At 42.6% G+C, this 17,125-nt stretch overlaps 1 protein-coding gene across 6 annotated transcripts in view; it reads right to left on the reverse strand.

The window, feature by feature from the left end:
- The window catches only part of DPP4 (dipeptidyl peptidase 4), an 85,025-nt gene that overhangs the window by 30,425 nt on the left and 37,475 nt on the right, over nucleotides 1-17,125 (reverse strand). For all 6 annotated transcript variants that reach the window (XM_086369841.1, XM_086369829.1, XM_086369833.1 and 3 more), the window contains 4 exons: nucleotides 14,905-15,065; nucleotides 13,374-13,486; nucleotides 4,156-4,291; nucleotides 2,004-2,048 (listed from right to left, as the gene is read on the reverse strand). In XM_086369841.1, the coding sequence (XP_086225967.1) occupies nucleotides 2,004-2,048; nucleotides 4,156-4,291; nucleotides 13,374-13,486; nucleotides 14,905-15,065 (455 nt within the window). The remainder of the gene's footprint in view (nucleotides 1-2,003; nucleotides 2,049-4,155; nucleotides 4,292-13,373; nucleotides 13,487-14,904; nucleotides 15,066-17,125) is intronic.

Raw genomic sequence — 17,125 nt, forward strand, 5'->3', positions numbered from 1 at the left:
ACCCACTCCAGTATTCTTGCCTAGAGAACCCCAGGGATAGAGGAGCTTGGTGGGCTATGGTCCATAGGGTCACAGAGTCTGTCATGACTGAAGTGGCTTAACATGCATGCATGCAAACGAAAGAATGTAGGGAGGATTACACATGACATTCAGCATATAGCAGTGGTCACTGTTACCCTTAGGCATCTTCTATCTGTGGAGAATAAGGCTATGATGTTGTGATACAAGCATGAAAAAAAAAAAATAGCATCAGTCTTTCAGTTCTATTAAGTAAATTTCGTCCATGTCACAACATGCTTTCTTGAAACAGACTAATATTATTTTTGACTGTTTCTGGTTGGAGGATGGTTTGTAATTTGAGGGATGCCCCGCCCCCAACCTTGTTTCTTATACATCATTTTTTTGAAAGTCAGACTTAGAAACTCTTTAATCATTTCTGGACTAGATACCATAAGGAATGTCTGTCGTATATTTCATACGGAAACATTCATATAGTTATCATTTTTATTATAAGCCTTCTCATTTTGCTAAATAGGATCAACAATTTACCCCAAAAAATAGTTGTATGGAAATATAGAACAAAATTTCCATTTTCTACAGTTCGATAGAAGATAGTTCTCAGAACATAATGTCGTTTAAGCAGAAGAGGGTCTCTCCCAGCCTGATAAGAATATGTCTCTTTCCGACTTCGATTTCCTTACTACATTGAGAGCAGGTAGAAGATGGTCTTTTAAAATTGTTGGTTCACTTCACCCTCGCTGTTTCCTCTCTCATCAGCTCCCATTTTGGGAAGGAAGAAAAATGCTTCTCTCTTCTATTTAGTGATTCAAAGCGAATTCATTTATGGAGCAAGCCGAGGCGTGCAATACACTTGGTGTTCTCATTACAGAGCTCGGAAACACATTCCCCTCTCTAGACCTGTGTTCACAGCCTTATCTTTTTAATACATTTCCCTGTTTCCCCTGGATGGAGTTGTGCCTAGTAGAAATGTGTGAAAAGTGGCATCTGTCTGGTTAAATACAGAGAGGAAAAAACATATTTTTTTCAAAGAGTCGTGAGGAAGTGTAGCATGTCTCTTGCCATGGAGGAAACCACTTTTCATGTTGGCAAACCTCTCCCCTCTGCCCAATCAATGCCTGAACAAAAAGGACGTGTGAATGCTCGGGGGCGGGGGCTCCAAGCCCCGCTGGAAGCGCTGTGTTCCTGACCAGGGGGCCGCACCTCTGTGCTCTGAGAGAGAAGAAATTTTTATGTTTTTTAATGTCACTTTGTTTCTCTCATAAAGGGGCTGAATAGAAGTGGCTGTAAAAATTAGGTGTGATTCAATCTTCCCCTTTCACACCGCCACAGTGGCTGGAGTGCCTTCATCGGCTCGCTTCACTCCATGGTCTTGTAGCAGTGGGCCAGTGAGCCCTGACCGAGGCGTAGTGTGAGGCGGGAGAAGTCACTGAGGGGCACCTGCTTTCTTGGATAAAGTTCTGCCTCGGGGTATAATAAAGTATGAACCCACATATGATTCCTCCAAAGAGACGGGCAGAGTGGGTGTGGTGTGTACGCCACCTCGATTCAGCAGTAGGCAGTCGTGTCTCCTGCATTTGTGCAGGCTGTGGGCAAAACCCGCGTTTTCTGCCTCCCAAGTACCTAACTTCAAACATGAGGTCAACAAGGACATTTGGTATCTTGTTGGTATCTTGGCTGCCTCTCAGCAACGGTTGTTTTTTAACTTTCCAGGAGCTAGAAATTTGCCTAGAGTATGTCTTTTGTTTCATCTGCTGTTCTCTTGAATTTTCAGTTGTCCTTTTACTTTTTTTAACTGAACATGTTATATATTCTCTATAAAAAGGTCTCGCTAGAGGGAGCATTTAAATATTATGAGGAAAAGGTCAACGAATATCTCTATTAATAACAAATAACATAGAGCCCTTGTTTGTTATATCTGCGTATGAAATAGCTCTGAGTATCTGATCCACAGAACAGAAAAGTCCATAATTTTTACAACTTACTCTTCCAACCCAGCCAGTGGTACTTATTTCAATGTGCTGCCGTCCCTAGGGAGGGAAAAAATAGAGAAATGAGATACGAATTCTATCTTTAGCTGCAATTGGTGGCAATATAAGCAAGATTTATTGTACTGAAACGAAAGCTCTCTCTATTCACATATTTATATTTATGTTAGTACCTTTTACATAACTACATTAGAACATTTACCTCTCTTGCCTAGAGCTCTGTCCTGGGAGTGTAACTCGTAGGCCATCCCTAAAACTCATGTAGCATTTTCAATTCAGTGAGTACAGAACTGAAGATTACATCATCTTTCCTCCGTCCCCGCCAGCTTGTTCTTACTCCTTTATTCTTCTCCAGGTTAGTGGCACCATTTATTCAAACCAGAGACCTGGGAATCATTCCAGCCTCCCACTCTTCTCACAGGAACCTCCTTAGCCCCTGTCTTCCACTTTTAGACTTCTTTTGCCCTTCTCCACTGCTTCTGCCTTAGTTTGTGTCCTTTCAGGTTTCCCAGGTCCATTGCCCTGATCTGCTGGTTGTAGACCCTGCTGTTCTGTTCTCCTTCCAATCTGCTTTCCACTCCACTCAACCCGCAGATGACTTCATCAGTCAACAGATAGTTTTATCTCATTATGATCCTCTCCTATTTAAAACCTTGAAGTAAGCTCCCTCTGTCTTACGGGGTAAGGCCAAACCCCTCAGAATGGTACCCGAGCCTTAGCCTATATCTCAAACCTCAGCAACATTGCATCTCTCCCTCAACCCTAGTCCTGTGTATCCCCAGCCCCTGTGAGATCCAAGCTGTTCACCTTAGATGCCTTTGCATCTAAGGGTCCACATGCCATCCTGTGCCCCGCATATGGTAGCTTACTCCAGGCTGCTCTCGTCTCCTCTGTGTCGTCTCCCATCTCCCTTCGCCTGTCCCTAATCAAGTTGATTATCTCTTTTGCCCTCGATTTCCTTTGTACCTTACATATACACTTTTAGAGCACACTATCCTGATATTGGGATTATTCAATTGACAGGAAGCAAAGAGCTTGGTTTTATGGTTTAGATTCTGGCTGATGTTGTGACCTAAGCAAGCTCCTTAACATTACTGAGCCTGTTTCTGCAGTGTCTGGCTACTGTGAGTGTTCACAGTAATGCTAATTATTATTGGTCTGCATAACAGTATTCCCTACTAGAAAATAAACATTTTGGGGACAGGCATGCTACCTAATATTTTTTTCCACCCAGAGCCATGCATAGAATTAGGAACAAAATAGATATTCAATGATTGCTATATACATATGAATGAGTGGCTCAAGATACAGGGCCCAAGATTTCTGAGGCAACTCTGCCCTGTGCCTACCCAGAATGAAGCAGGGAGAGGAGGTGTGCAGGCACAGAGCCCATTACCAGAAAAGGGCTCATAGAAGTGTCCTTGGTATATACCAGAAAACCTCCCCCAGACTTGCCTCTCTTGAGGCTGTTGATCTCTAAGGGGCTTTATTTATTTATTTATTTTTAAATATAAATGTATTAATTTTTTTAATATAAACTCATTTATTCTAAGGGGCTTTAAATTTGATCCAAGAGCTGAACCTTGTGGTCTGTGAGCTGGAAAGGCCCCCAGCACTTCAAGGTTGGATTAACACTTGCCTTAATGTTGCCACCCTGTCAGCCTAGAAGTTATCTATTTACTTTCTAAAGCTGTTTACTGCTGAAAAGCAGTCATAGTCCTAGGGTGGTTATTAATAATAGGTTTGTGGCCTCTTGATAGTTGTTTTGTTTCTTGAACATATATTCAGCAAGTTACTCTGCATACTCTGTTTTCTCTATTGAAACATGTTTCCTTGACCTTGCAGCCCATGGACTGCAAGGACTTTGTGAAGTTTGACATTAAATTCCATTTTCTGGTTTTCCAGCCACCACCTATATCTCAAGTGATTGTCACCATAACTAAAACAGAGCAGTGAAAGAAGGTGAAATAGAAGTACCAACAGGTTATCAAATTATCTAAACATCAATCAAGACTTATTCACTGCCTCAGGGTCAGACACAGAAAGAATAGAAACTCAAACTGTATTTCCTAATAGCATTCTTCCTGTTTTCATACAGCCCTCAGATCACATGGAGCTTTGGAAGCAGAATATTCCAATTCAACCTTACCACTGAGGAAATCCATCTTCCCGTGGACCTGTCATAGTCACAGATATCCATGATCGAATAGTTCTGAATCCTGCGGAGCCACTGCAATGAAATCCTTTCTTCTGTTACCCATGTCACGTCACACAAGTAGTGGTCCCTGAAAGGAGGGAAGGAAGGGAGGACAAAAGGATGCAAGGAAGGGAGGGTGGGGAGGAGAGAGAGAGAGAGACTATTTCCAGACCTTGGGACAAATAGACATTTTGCTTGATGAAATCAAACTTCATGGGAATACAATTTTCAATAGTTGTTGAAACCATTTAACACCATAGCATTTTACCCTTTCTTAGAGCACAAAGTGAAACTTAAATCTGAATGGAAATGAAAATATATCTGACAGGAAGAAGTAGCTAGCATCTCACAGGGTAGCATATGTGACTCATACCGTGACTCAGGACTTTGCAAATCCTCAACTGGCCTTTGGTGGAGCTGGGGTATCAAGAGGGACTTTTTCCTGTCTCTTTTCTGCTGTCTTGAAGGAGCATTACAGTGAAGCCAGGGACTCTGGCTGAGATTTGAGTCTTTTCTGATGCTTTGATGTGCTTCTCTAGAAAATTCCTGCTAGTAGGTAGAAACTAGAGCTGACCCCTTTCTCAACTTCATTTTCAAAGGGGGAGAAAAATGGACTCATATCTCTGCAAACTTTGAAAATCAAATCATTGTATCATACTAATCTTTTCTCAAGTGTCAAAATATGAATCATGTGAAGAAATTAAGGAAACTTTTGTTATTTTAGCATAAATTTATACAAATAGAGATATCTCAAGCAGTGCAGCCTCCTCCAACACATACCTTTAAGAATTTTTGGAATTACATTTTGAGTGATAGTGAGATGCATGGAATTCATAATTTACCTTTCTGCTAGCCTCCCTAAATATTTGCTTTGGATAATTTATGTTATTTCATTTGCTTCCCACACCTTTGTGTGATTCTGTATGACTGTTCTTAAATCACTCTCGTCAGGTGTCTGATAAAAACCTTGCTTCCTTTTGTCACAAGGATTCCAAAGGAATCTTTTCTTCCAGCCCCTTCCCATCTGACCCTATGGCCATATCTGTTCCCCCTAAAACGCTCCTTCTTTACTTCACAGGCTGTCCCTGTCCCCTCCTCTTGTTACTAGGCTCTGTCCCCTGCTTAACTGCAGACTCTCTGAGGGTTCATGGGGTATCTCCAGGGCCTAGCATACTACCTGGCACAAAACAGGCACTCACTACAATTCTGTGGATGTGGCTCTGAACAGATGGGGTAATCCTGTCCCATCCTCGCCACTTAAATAGCTCTGTCCTTCCTCAGAATTAATAATCACTTTCTGTCTCCACTCCTTTCACAGACACTGAATCAAACAACAAATATTTATCAAGTACTTAGGATGGACTAGGTGTTAGATAAAGCACTTTAAATCCTTCACCTTTATGGTGTGGAACATTCACAGTGTTAATATACCCGGCAGTACCCGGGCCTCCAGGCTGCCCTGCTGCAGGTGGCAGGCACTGAAAGAAGACTAGAGCCCCTCACCCAGCAGCACAGCACCACTTTCACACAGAGACTCCTCTCTACTTCAGTCCTTTCTCTTCCTTATTAAGAACTGTGCCCTCTCCAGTCTGCACGGCTGGTGTCCCATGAACAGCCTATGAGGTTTCCCAGCTTTGTCAACCAGCCCTTCAGTTGACATGCTTGAACTTCCTTAGTTGTCATTGCTGTTTCGTTGTGTCCGACTCTTTTGTGACCCCCATGAACTACAGCCCACCAGGCCCCTCTGTCCATGGGATTCCCCAGGCAAGAATACTGGAGTGGGTTGCCATTTCCTTCTCCAGGGGATCATCTGACCCAGGGATCAAACTCACATCTCCTGAATTGGCAGGCAACTACTTTACCACTGAACCACCAGGGAAACCCCTCAGAGTTTTCTTAAATATCCCTTGCCCATGAAGCTTTTTTGAAGACCCTTCCTTCTAAATGGCTATCACAGGTCTTGTGCCATTTATCCAAACCCCAAGGCTGCAGAGTCTGAGAAGCTGAACGCTGCTTCCGCTGACCCAGGAGTGAGGGCATCTCATCAAACTCTACTGCGCTGAGCCCAAGGCAGAGGAGTTAAATGGGAAAATGGAAAGGCAAATCTATCTTCCTGGGGATAGGGAATAAATACTTGCAAAGGGAATGGAAGAATGAAGCACAAGATAGAAAACAACAATTTTTGAAATTAACTTTCTAGACCAGGGGTCAGAACACTTTTTCAGGAAAGGGCCAGCCAGTAAATATTTCCAATTTTTTGGGCTACATGCTCTGTGTCACAACAGCTCAGCTCTGCCTTGGCAGCATAAAGCAGCCAGAGACAATATGTAAGGGATGAGTGTGGCTGTGTGCCAACAAGCAGAGGCTGAGATGTGAAGTTCATGTAAATTTCACGTGTCAGGAAGTATTATTCTTCTAATGATTTTTCTTCCCAACCATTCAAAAATGTGAAAACCGTTCTTACTTGTGGGATCATCCAAAAGTGGGTGGGGGCTGGATTAGGCCGGCAGGCCCCGGGAGTGCTAACCCTGGTTCTGTACCAGTAGTTTTTACTGTTTTAAGTCAAAACCCCTTTGTAAACTGGATGAAAATCATGTACCTCTCTCTAGAGAGAAAAAGCTTCCCCACACACATGCACACATTTTCCATGGCTTCCATGGACATCAATAATGATAGTGGACTCCAGAAATAAACAGCCTTCCTCTTTTCTAAAGTGGCCTGGTAGCAGGAAGGGGCAGGTGAGGTGGAAGAAAACCCTGACTAACATGATTAGTGGGTCTCCTGGTACTTAATTTATCTACTGAAAGCCATAAATTATGCTTCAGGTTCAGCAATCAGCCATATAAAAATAACTTTTTTCCATTTGAAAACATTGAGCAACAGAATTTGGGAAGTCTGCCAGGAAACTCACATGCATCTGGCATCTTCCCTGCCTGTTTCTAGATCAAAGGTTCCTGAACCTGTATCTTCAACTACCTTTGTCATTCTTCATAGCCCAAGATGTACTCTGTACCCTGCGAGGGCTCCGTAAATGCGGTTCACCAGTGGAGTGGACCGTAAATTCTGAATTCACATATAAACACACTTCTCTTTAATCACGGTTTCTCTTTAGGATTTGGAATTCAGGGGAGATGGAATGAGGGTGCATAATCCACCCCTGATCTGTGATCATGCCAGGTCAGGATGTCAGTGAGTCATGAAAAAGACATAAGGAAACCAATGGCTTAATTGTACTTTTTACAGGAAGATTTAAGTCCCCACTCAAGGTCAGAAAAATCCAACAAGCGGGATCATCAACGACACTTTGCCCTTGGTGCCAACTATATTCTGTAAAAACAGACTGGTCACAGTGGTTGGGGGAGGGGTGGAAGTGTGACCAGGCACTGTATAGGCAGCCTGGTATCCCCGTGAGCTGCTGACCGCCTATCCCAGGTAAGACATAGTGATTCAACCAGCTCTTCTAACTTCTGGAACAGAATTAGTCCAAGAGGAATACGGTCGATTTTAATACTAAAGCAGTGAAGTAATTTCTGGACACAAGGAGAGTTCTAGGAACTGGTCTAAGTGCTGACATAAAACTCATGACCACCTTATGAGGAATGTCAGAATTCTTGTTTTGCAGACAAATAAACAGAAGTGTAGAGAGGTTAGGTAATTCATCCAAGGTCATGTGCTGGACAGGACTGGAGTCAGGATTAAAAATAAGCAGTTTTGTTTCATATATGATATTATACATGTTTCAATGCCATTCTCCCAAATCATCCATGTGGTGGATTCATGTTGATGTATGGCAAAACCAATACAATATTGTAAAGTAATTAACCTCCAATTAAAATAAATAAATTTATATTAAAAAAAAATAAGCAGTTGGCTTCAGATTTCCTGCTCCTAGTCACTCCCTCAGTAGAATCTCCACCCATCCCTCTGGTAAACATTGCTGGTTAGTTTCACTGTCTTAATTCTTTTCTGGATAAAACTTCTCACTCTATGAAATCTATTCCTCAAGAGTGTGTATAGACGGAATAACTGAATATTACAAAGCAAACCCCATTTAAATGTGCAAGGAGAAACTTGCCTTTGAAAGCACATGACAGGGAATCCCTTTGTAAAGTGGCTGTTGCCTTTCAAAGAGGAAGCATGTAATAAATGTCTGTTGTGTGATATTAAGTCCCCTAATTTGTGTAAATGTTTCTTTTGTTATGTTAAAGATACTTAAAATAAAGTACTTATTATTAACTGGAAAGAATATTGGAAAGAATACCACTTCTAAGAGCAAAGACCCTGATACTGGGAAAGATTGAGGGCAGGAGAAGGCGACCACAGAGGATGAGATGGTTGGATGACATCACTGACTTAATGGACATGAGTTTGAACAAGCTCTGGGAGATGATGAGGGACAGGGAAGCCTAGTGTGCTTCAGTCCATGAGGCTGCAAAGAGTAGGACACAACTTAGTGACTGAACAACAACACTAAAAGCAACTGTAGGTGGTGGAGTGATTAATTCAGTGAATCACTGAAGCGGGCATCCTGCCACCGCTACCACAGGTTTCATGCCACCCTCTGCTCTGACAGCAATGCCAGCCCTCCTGGGTCTACTGACAGATTGCTGAGGACCAGAATGATGGAGGTGAGATGGAGGAGAGCTGAGGGATGCAGAGCCCAAGGCATGTGAACTCCAAAAGTGCCTCCTTTTTGCATACCTTGCAGCGTATTTCAGTCCAGTTCACTGACCTCTGGAGTGAAAATCCAAGACCCTGAAGGTCCCCACTTTATAGAAAAAGGGTCATCAACTGTTCAGAGGAGACACAAAGGCTGTATAAACTCCTATCCCCCCAACACAACCATCTGTACACGAACTTATCTATTCACTTATTCTACATGTATTGATTAGGCACTTGCTATGTGCCAGGCACCCTTCAAGGTGCATATGTGCTAAGTCGCTTCAGTCATGTACGTTTCTATGTGATCCTGTGGACCATAACCCGCCAGGCTCCTCTGTCCATGGGATTCACCAGGCATGAATACTGTAGTGGGTTGCCATGCCCTTCTCCAGGGAATCGAACTCACATCTCTTATGTCTCCTGCATTGGCAGGCAGGTTCCTTACCACTAGCTCCACCTGGGAAGCCCCCCTTCAAGGTACTGGAGATATTACTGTAGGATTGGCCCAACCCCTACCTATAAACTTGCCCTGTTTCAGTCCAGTCATGTGAAGCACTTCTCTAAGTAAAAGTTAGGAGACTTACCGATTTTACGTTATCTGCTATTTTCTCCCAGATATTTTGAGCTCTCAAGTTCCCAACATAGGACTTCCTTGGTGGTGCAGATCTGCCTGACAATGCAGGGGACTCGGGTTTGATTCGCTGGTCTGGGAAGATCCCACATGCAGAGGAGCAACTAAGCCCATGCACCACGACTACTGAGCCTGTGCTCAGCAACAAGAGAAACCACTGCAATGAGGAGCCCGCACACCACTACCAAGAGGAGACCCCACTCGCCGCAACACTGAACAAAGATCCAGCACAGTCAAAGATAAGTAAATAAATAAGAAATAAAGAACAAAAATTCCCAACATAGGCAGTCAATGCAAACGAACAGTGTAATCTGATCAACTTGAACTTTTAATTCATTGAGGGCAGCCACTGGAGGAGTGGCTGGTTCTCACTGGCTGTCAGAGGAGCCCCGTCTAACAAACGAGCCTAATCTTCCTGTAGGATTTCAGCTGCTGGGAGCTCTATGATGAAAGGATGAGGCCTAGAAAGAAAATCAGTGATGGGCGCGGGCAGAGGGGGGCCTCACTCCAGGAGTGAGTGAATTACCATGTGACACCATAGAGGCTTCGAGGCAGCTGAAGAGGCATAAGTTGCCTGGATGAACCTGACCCTGCTGATCTTCCCAGGAGGCCAGAAAATAGAGCATCACTGTGTACTAGAAAATTTTTCACCAGAGGAACCTCAAGCCTGGTTTTAGAAAAGCTGCAGCTGTACTGATGCTAACAGAGACCAGAGCTAGATTTGCAATTTCAGGCACAACACAGTCCTGTAGCATTTCCAAAAACACTTCTTTGGTTGAAATACATCCCATAGAAAATACCCATAGTGAGCGAGGCAGCCCTCACCATGAGAGCAGCATAGAGAACTATGAAGAACAGAGACTTAAGGATTCATTCATATAGGGTGAAAAACAAATCTTTAAATTGCTTAAGTTTCCCAAGCTCTGAAATTCACAACTAGGCCTCAGAAAGTGATTTCCAAGTGGGGAAATGCCATCTCTTCATCTAGGAAATAGCCGTGAAAATGATACCATAGATAGCAGCATGTGGGTAATAAATGAGACAATGTGAGCAGAGCACCAAGCACAATCCCCGACCAGTACAGCTTAATTACAGTATTCACTCTGGCTGGCAGAAGGGGGCCTCTGTCCTATTTCCAGCTCCCAAGCCAACTTGCTGTGTGACCTTGAGCAAACGTATTTACCTCTTTCAGCCTCAGATCTCTCATCTGTGCCTCCCAGTGGTATTCTGAGTGTTTCTGGAACAATGATGGGTGTGGCTATTCTGAGACTCCTAGGGGAAGGAGAGGGCACGGGGACTGGGCCTGTAACCCAAGCAGCCGCCTGCCATTTGCTTATTGGCACCACGCCTCTGTGTTTTATCTCACTTGCACCAAGGTTGCTGGGTCCTTAAAAACATCTGTAAGATCCAAAGCCCCTTCCTGGGCAGTCCTGAGCTTCCGCATGCTCAGCCATCCTTCTACTCCAACGCTCTTCCTCCCCATCATGCCCTGCCCAATCTGCTCATTCTCCACGATGCTTTCTTTGATTCCCCAGGTCACGGAAAACCCATCTCCGCCTCCTCAGAGCGCCTCCTGACTTTTGTTTATGCCTCTGTCATAGGCGTTTTGGGAGTCATTTATTGACATAGTTTATATCCTCCACCCCATCATAAGTGTTGGAAGGCAGACTCACTCCTATGGACATCCATGAGTGTAAACAGTGAGTGCTTAATTAATGTTGATGGGAGAGATGGCTGGAGGGGATCAAACAGCAGATTTTAGAACCTCCAGGTAAATTTATACATCCTTGGACAAATTCAGGAAAAGAAATAAAACCTTTTAATTGACAATTAATTTTCCCTCAGAATAAATAGGTTAGTACAGATCTTTTCTAAGCAAGTGAATGAATTAATAACAATAGAGCAAAGCCTCCAGCTTGCCTGATGTAGTCAATGCAACCCTGAACAGGAAGATGCTTTTATTTTGCTCTGATAATAACTCCAGGCATCTGAGGACACCAGCTGAATCCACAGAGGGAGAGGCACCTCGCAGAGTGCTTACAAGGTCTTTCTTTCAAGTCAGAAAGGTTTGAATACAGACTCCTACTGGGTCATTTTCTAACCTCTAGACCTCATTTTCTTATCTGTATCTGGCATATAATAATAATTATTGGAGGGCTTCCCTGGTGGCTCAGTGGTATATAATCCACGGGCCAATGCAGGAGACACAGTTTCAATCACTAGTCTGGGAAGATCCCACATGCCACGGAGCAACTAAGCCTGAGCACCACAGCTATTGAGCTTGTGCTCTAGAAACTACAAGCCTCGATTACCGAGCTGTTGGGCTGCAACTACTGAAGCCTGAGCACCTATAGAGCCTGTGCTCTGCAACAAGAGAAGCTACTGAAATGAGAAGCCCAAGCACTGCAACTAGAGACTAGACCCCGCTCGCTGCAACTGGAGAAAAAGCCTGTGCACAGCAACAAAGACCCAGCACAGCCAAAAATAAATAAGTAAATAAAATTTTAAAACAGTAATAATTATTATTGGAAAGAATTACTTAAAGACTAATAAAATAAAGCCTGTAATGCTCTGTGTCTGGTACATAGAGAGTGCTCAATAGATGCTAGTCATCATTTAGAAGCAATGGCAAAACCAACATAAGTAATGGAAAATAGACAGCAACCTGATAGCCAAAAGTTTCACACAGTTTAGTGTTTATAGAATAATAAAGGAAAGGCTGAGAATTTCAAACCACCAAGGATTATTCAAGCAAGTGACATCTTGAGACACATCATGGGGCGGCAGTGGTCCCTAAAATTAATCCACAGTTCCCCTGAATTTGTCTAGGTCTTACCAGGCCCTGCAAAGACTCGTGTGACCTGAGCTTCCTCCCACACTCCCCTCTCCACTCAGATGCTCTGGAATCTGTGGCTCCTTGCAGGGCCTCTACGGTACCACACATGCTCCCTCTGTAGGGACTTTGTACCTGCTCTTCCTCTGCCTGGCTACTGCTTCCCAAACTCTCCATGTGGCAGGATCTCCCCCTCTTCCTCCACATCACTCCTCACAGGCATCTTATTAGAGAGACCTTCCCTGACCTCCCCCCACCATCACCATCACACCTGCCCTCTTTTGATCGTCTTCACATTTCACTGCCTCACATGATATAACCTTATTTGTTTACCTGGTTGTTAGTCTCCCCTGCCTTGAGTGTAGGCTCCATGATACCAGAGACTCTGACTGCCCTATTCATTCTGCAAGCCCACCCCTAGAGCCCTGTCCGACATGAAGACATGAAGTTTGTACTCGGTGAAAAGTGTGTAGGGTCAGGCCACCCAAGATGGCTGTTCTCTTGCTCTCTGTACATCTCCTGCTGGACCAGAGCCTGCTCCACTTACACCCTACTCACCTGACTGACATTCCTACATACGTGCTCCAGGCCCCAGCTAGTGAGTGTTCTTATCAAAGGGGTGGTGAGGGGCATGCCCCTCTGCTGGTTTCCATGGTAACTAATAAGCCAAGCTGACATAATTCCTCCTATAACTGGCAATCTCCCCTTGCCCTCTGGGAGCAAAGCCTGCTGCCATGTCCTGTCATGTCACCAGCGCACATGTTGCTCCAGGACCTTGCTTCAGACATGTAGATCTACATTAAACCACTGATGTCTCTGTTGCTGACACTGGGCTCTGTCTTTGGTCTTAAATGTGGGCAAGTGCAGGCCTTATAAGCCTGGGGGGTATAGCCCAACAGAGTGGTTGAATGGAAGAATGAATGATGGGCCAGGCCAGTTGACACCATGAGATGCTGCCATTGATTCTGTCACTCATTTTGAAAGTGTTCTCCCTGAGAACTGTGGAATTGTTTACAGCATGAGCATTTGGGTCAAGAGTCTTACCCTATTAACACAGAACCAGGAGGAACAATTTGTTGGGAAGTTGCATTAATGTTCGGGCTGAGACTGCTGATATTTACAACAAAGAACTTTATAGTTGGATTCACAGCTCCTGCCTAGGAAAAAAACAATCACAGAATTGGTATTAATAAAAAAAAAAAAGATATCATTGCACAAGTTTAAAGCTATACAAAAATGGCTAAATTATGCCCATAAAATTATAACCAGACACTTTTAAACATTTTAATATAGATAAAATAAACTTAAAGGAGAGTCATGACATGCAACCTTCTCATATTCAGGCAGAAATACATAAATGGCTCCCGTTTAAGTAATGAATATTCATAATTTATGTGCTTCAAGCAAAAAAGGATAAACTTGTTAAAATCAATTATTTTAATCTATAAATATATCCTGACTCCAGAAAACAAGATTGATGGCTAACCACTAGGAAGACTACCTGGGTTCAGCCAAAGATACAATCCACTAGTAAAATTAGTTTACCTGAGCCCAGAGCCAAAATGCTAATTAGGAAGCCAACATTTCCATTCCAAATTCAGGTTCACTACTTTGGAGCTTTACAGTCAATATTGTGACAGAAATCTATAAAATTATTTTATATATACACATAGATTTTCAATTGACAAATTAGAAATAATATGATATTTTTAGTGAGAAGGTTCTATGATTTTTTTTTTGCCAGTTTACTCTTCAAAAAATAACATTCCACTGAAAATACATTCCCATATTTAGTCTCCGACTTTTTTTTTTCTTTTAACTTCCTCTGTCTTCCTAAAATGGCAGCTCTTCATAAAGCAAATTGAACAGTGAGTTGGTAAAAATAAAAATCCCTTTCCCCAAATTGCTTACAGCAAAAACACTTCACTATTAGATTTTCCTATAAAAAACAGTGTGGCCACTATTTTTATGACACTAGTGAAGAATCCTGGTCCCTTCCTAAATCTCCCTCTTCCTTGGCTTAATAAAGCTCTTCAGTTTTCATAAACATGCATCCTGGAGAGAGAAACAGTCTTGAAAACCAAGACGTGACACTATTATTCCAAATGTGGGACGTGTGAAATTTACATCAATGCCAAATTTATCACAGAACTACTAAAACTAGTCATGTATCTGTTAGTTAGTAATACAACCTGATATATAAGCATGCTTTTCAACTTTATCTAGGGCACAATCCAACTTCTGCAAATGAGATGAGCTTCTGATTCAATTACAGCCTCTCTTTTCCTCCATTCAAATATTTTCATTCCCCCTGCTTCTTTCAAAAGCATTTTCCCCATCTTTTTCGGCTTGTCATTCCTCAAAGTTTTTGGAGAAATTACAAAACCTTAAATCACACTCTTTCCTGGGATAATAAAAATACTTTAAAATTGCCAGATGCTGTTGACTTCAGCAAGAGTAATCACAGCAAGCTGTTGAAGAGAGACTGACAATATTTTCATTAGCAGGAAAGGATTAAATGAAACCATTCTCTTCCCATCAAATCACGGAACCGCTATATGAACAGAGCACAGACCTTTGGATATGGAATCTTCACGGTCTTTGGATATTGCAGTGACTCATCGGAGTAGAAGGAGTATTCAATCAGCGGGACTTCTGTGTCGTTAAATTGGGCATATGCTAAAAAAGTGCTGTTTGGAGACCACCACAGAGCGGAATAAGCACTGAAGACTTCCTCTGAAAAAAGACAGAAATTGTTCTGTTACAAGAAGTAACTGATAAATTGGCTTTGGCATTCAAAATATTGTTCTCATTAGCTTTAGTAATTACAGTAGAGTTCAACTAATGAACCACTTTGCATTTGCTGGGCTTCCAAAATCAGAGTAATACAAATGAATAAAAATAAAATCTTCAAGGATAGAGCTGGATTGTAAAAATAAGTAACCCATTGGACCATTTTTGAATATTTTAGCACACAATATTTAATATAAACTCTACATTTTTTCTTTATCTTATAATCCTCTAAATTTATGACACAAAATATACTAAAAGTAAATCTCACATAAGGGGCTGATTCTCCTTTCTAATTTTCAAACAGTCAACAGTTTGTACCGATTCTGCAGGGTACCGGTGGGTGGTATGTGGCTCCAGGCTATCAAACCAATATGGTGCCCAGAGTTTACTCCTCTTGGCACAAAAGATGTGGGAAGGATGGATTTAGAATGGCAGGGAGCTCCATGAGACTCCTACCAAGGAGCTCCTCCTTTGCCTAGAAACTGAGAACTCTCTTGGATTAACACTTTCGTCTGGTTTAAGAGACATGGGTTCGATCTCTGGGTTGGGAAGATCCCCTGGAAATGGAAATGGCAACCCACTCCAGTATTCTTGCCTGGAGAATCCCATGGACTGAGGAGCCTAATGGGCTACAGTCCACTGGGTTGCAAAGAGTTAGACACTTTTTTTTCCCCCTGCTTTCCTGAACAATGTTGGACTCATCCTCAATCTCTGGCAAAGGTAGCTCTTTCCTATGTTTATTATGGAGTCAATTCATGGGACTTGCAATCTCTGGCTCTTAAAATGCCAAAGCCTCTTTCATCAACTGGGAAGAGAGGATTCAAGTGGATTTGATGGAGCCTTCTAGTCCTTTATGCAGACTTCATCTACACATTTCATATTCTGCTGCGAGTGTAAAGGTAAAAGCGAAAGCATAAAAATTTGAATCTTAGAATTAGGAAATCATTTTATCCTACTTTTCTGATTTTCACAGCCTCCTGACAAAAGTTTATTTTCCAGATGCTTATTTTCAATAACAGTGATAATTGTAGTAGTAGTTACAGTAATAATAATAATGATAAAATATAATCATTATAAGGATGAGCAGCTGACATTTGATGTCTGCTGTCCATGCACCAGACACTGATATTCAACATCTATTATTTCACTTAATTCTCATAATAATTCATTGTGCAGGTGAGCAAAGCAAAGTAGGTAGGCTTAAAGAGAGCAAGTCATTTACTTGCGAGCATGTGACCAACAGTTGCTAGAATCAAGAATGAATCCAGATTTTCCTCTTTGGAATTCAAGTTCCACTGTTCATTCCTGCCTATTTCAGCACTTCTAGTAACAGAAACGGAGAAGGCAATGGCACCCCACTCCAGTACTCTTGCCTGGAAAATCCCATGGACGGAGGAGCCTGGTGGGCTGCATTCCATGGGGTCTCGAAGAGTCGGACACGACTGAGCGACTTCACTTTGACTTTTCACTTTCATGCACTGGAGAAGGAAATGGCAACCACTCCGGTGTTCTTGCCTGGAGAATCCCAGGACAGCAGAGCCTGGTGGGCTGCCGTCTATGGGGCCGCACAGAGTCGGACACGACTGAAGTGACTTAGCAGCAGTAACAGAAAACCTGCTACTTGATCAGGCAGCTTGCTCCTCCTTTGGCTGCTTTATACCTATATCATTGAGTCACACTTATGCAGCAATTTAGAATTTACAAAACACTTATCTAATTGAACCCTAGGTGATTCTATTCATAGACTATTTTACTGAGAAGACAACTAAGGTTAGAGAGAGTGAGTGAATTGCCAGAGATAAGAACACAGGCCTTGTGACTCCAAACTAAGGGGACTTCCCACTAAAAACGTCTTCATACCAAATTGATGTCTCATTCCCCGTGGCTTCTACTCATTGGTTCTAATCTCAGATCAAGATGGAATTACATAAAATGCATACAGTGACAGCAAGGTAATGGTTTGTAAAGTCACGTTTAAGTACAGGTGGCAGGTAGAGTTAAAT

The sequence above is a fragment of the Bos grunniens genome, chromosome 2 (genome assembly GCF_055505025.1).
Source record: "Bos grunniens cultivar Pamir isolate PY7600 chromosome 2, Bosgru_T2T1.0, whole genome shotgun sequence".
NCBI classification, from domain to species: domain Eukaryota; kingdom Metazoa; phylum Chordata; class Mammalia; order Artiodactyla; family Bovidae; genus Bos; species Bos grunniens.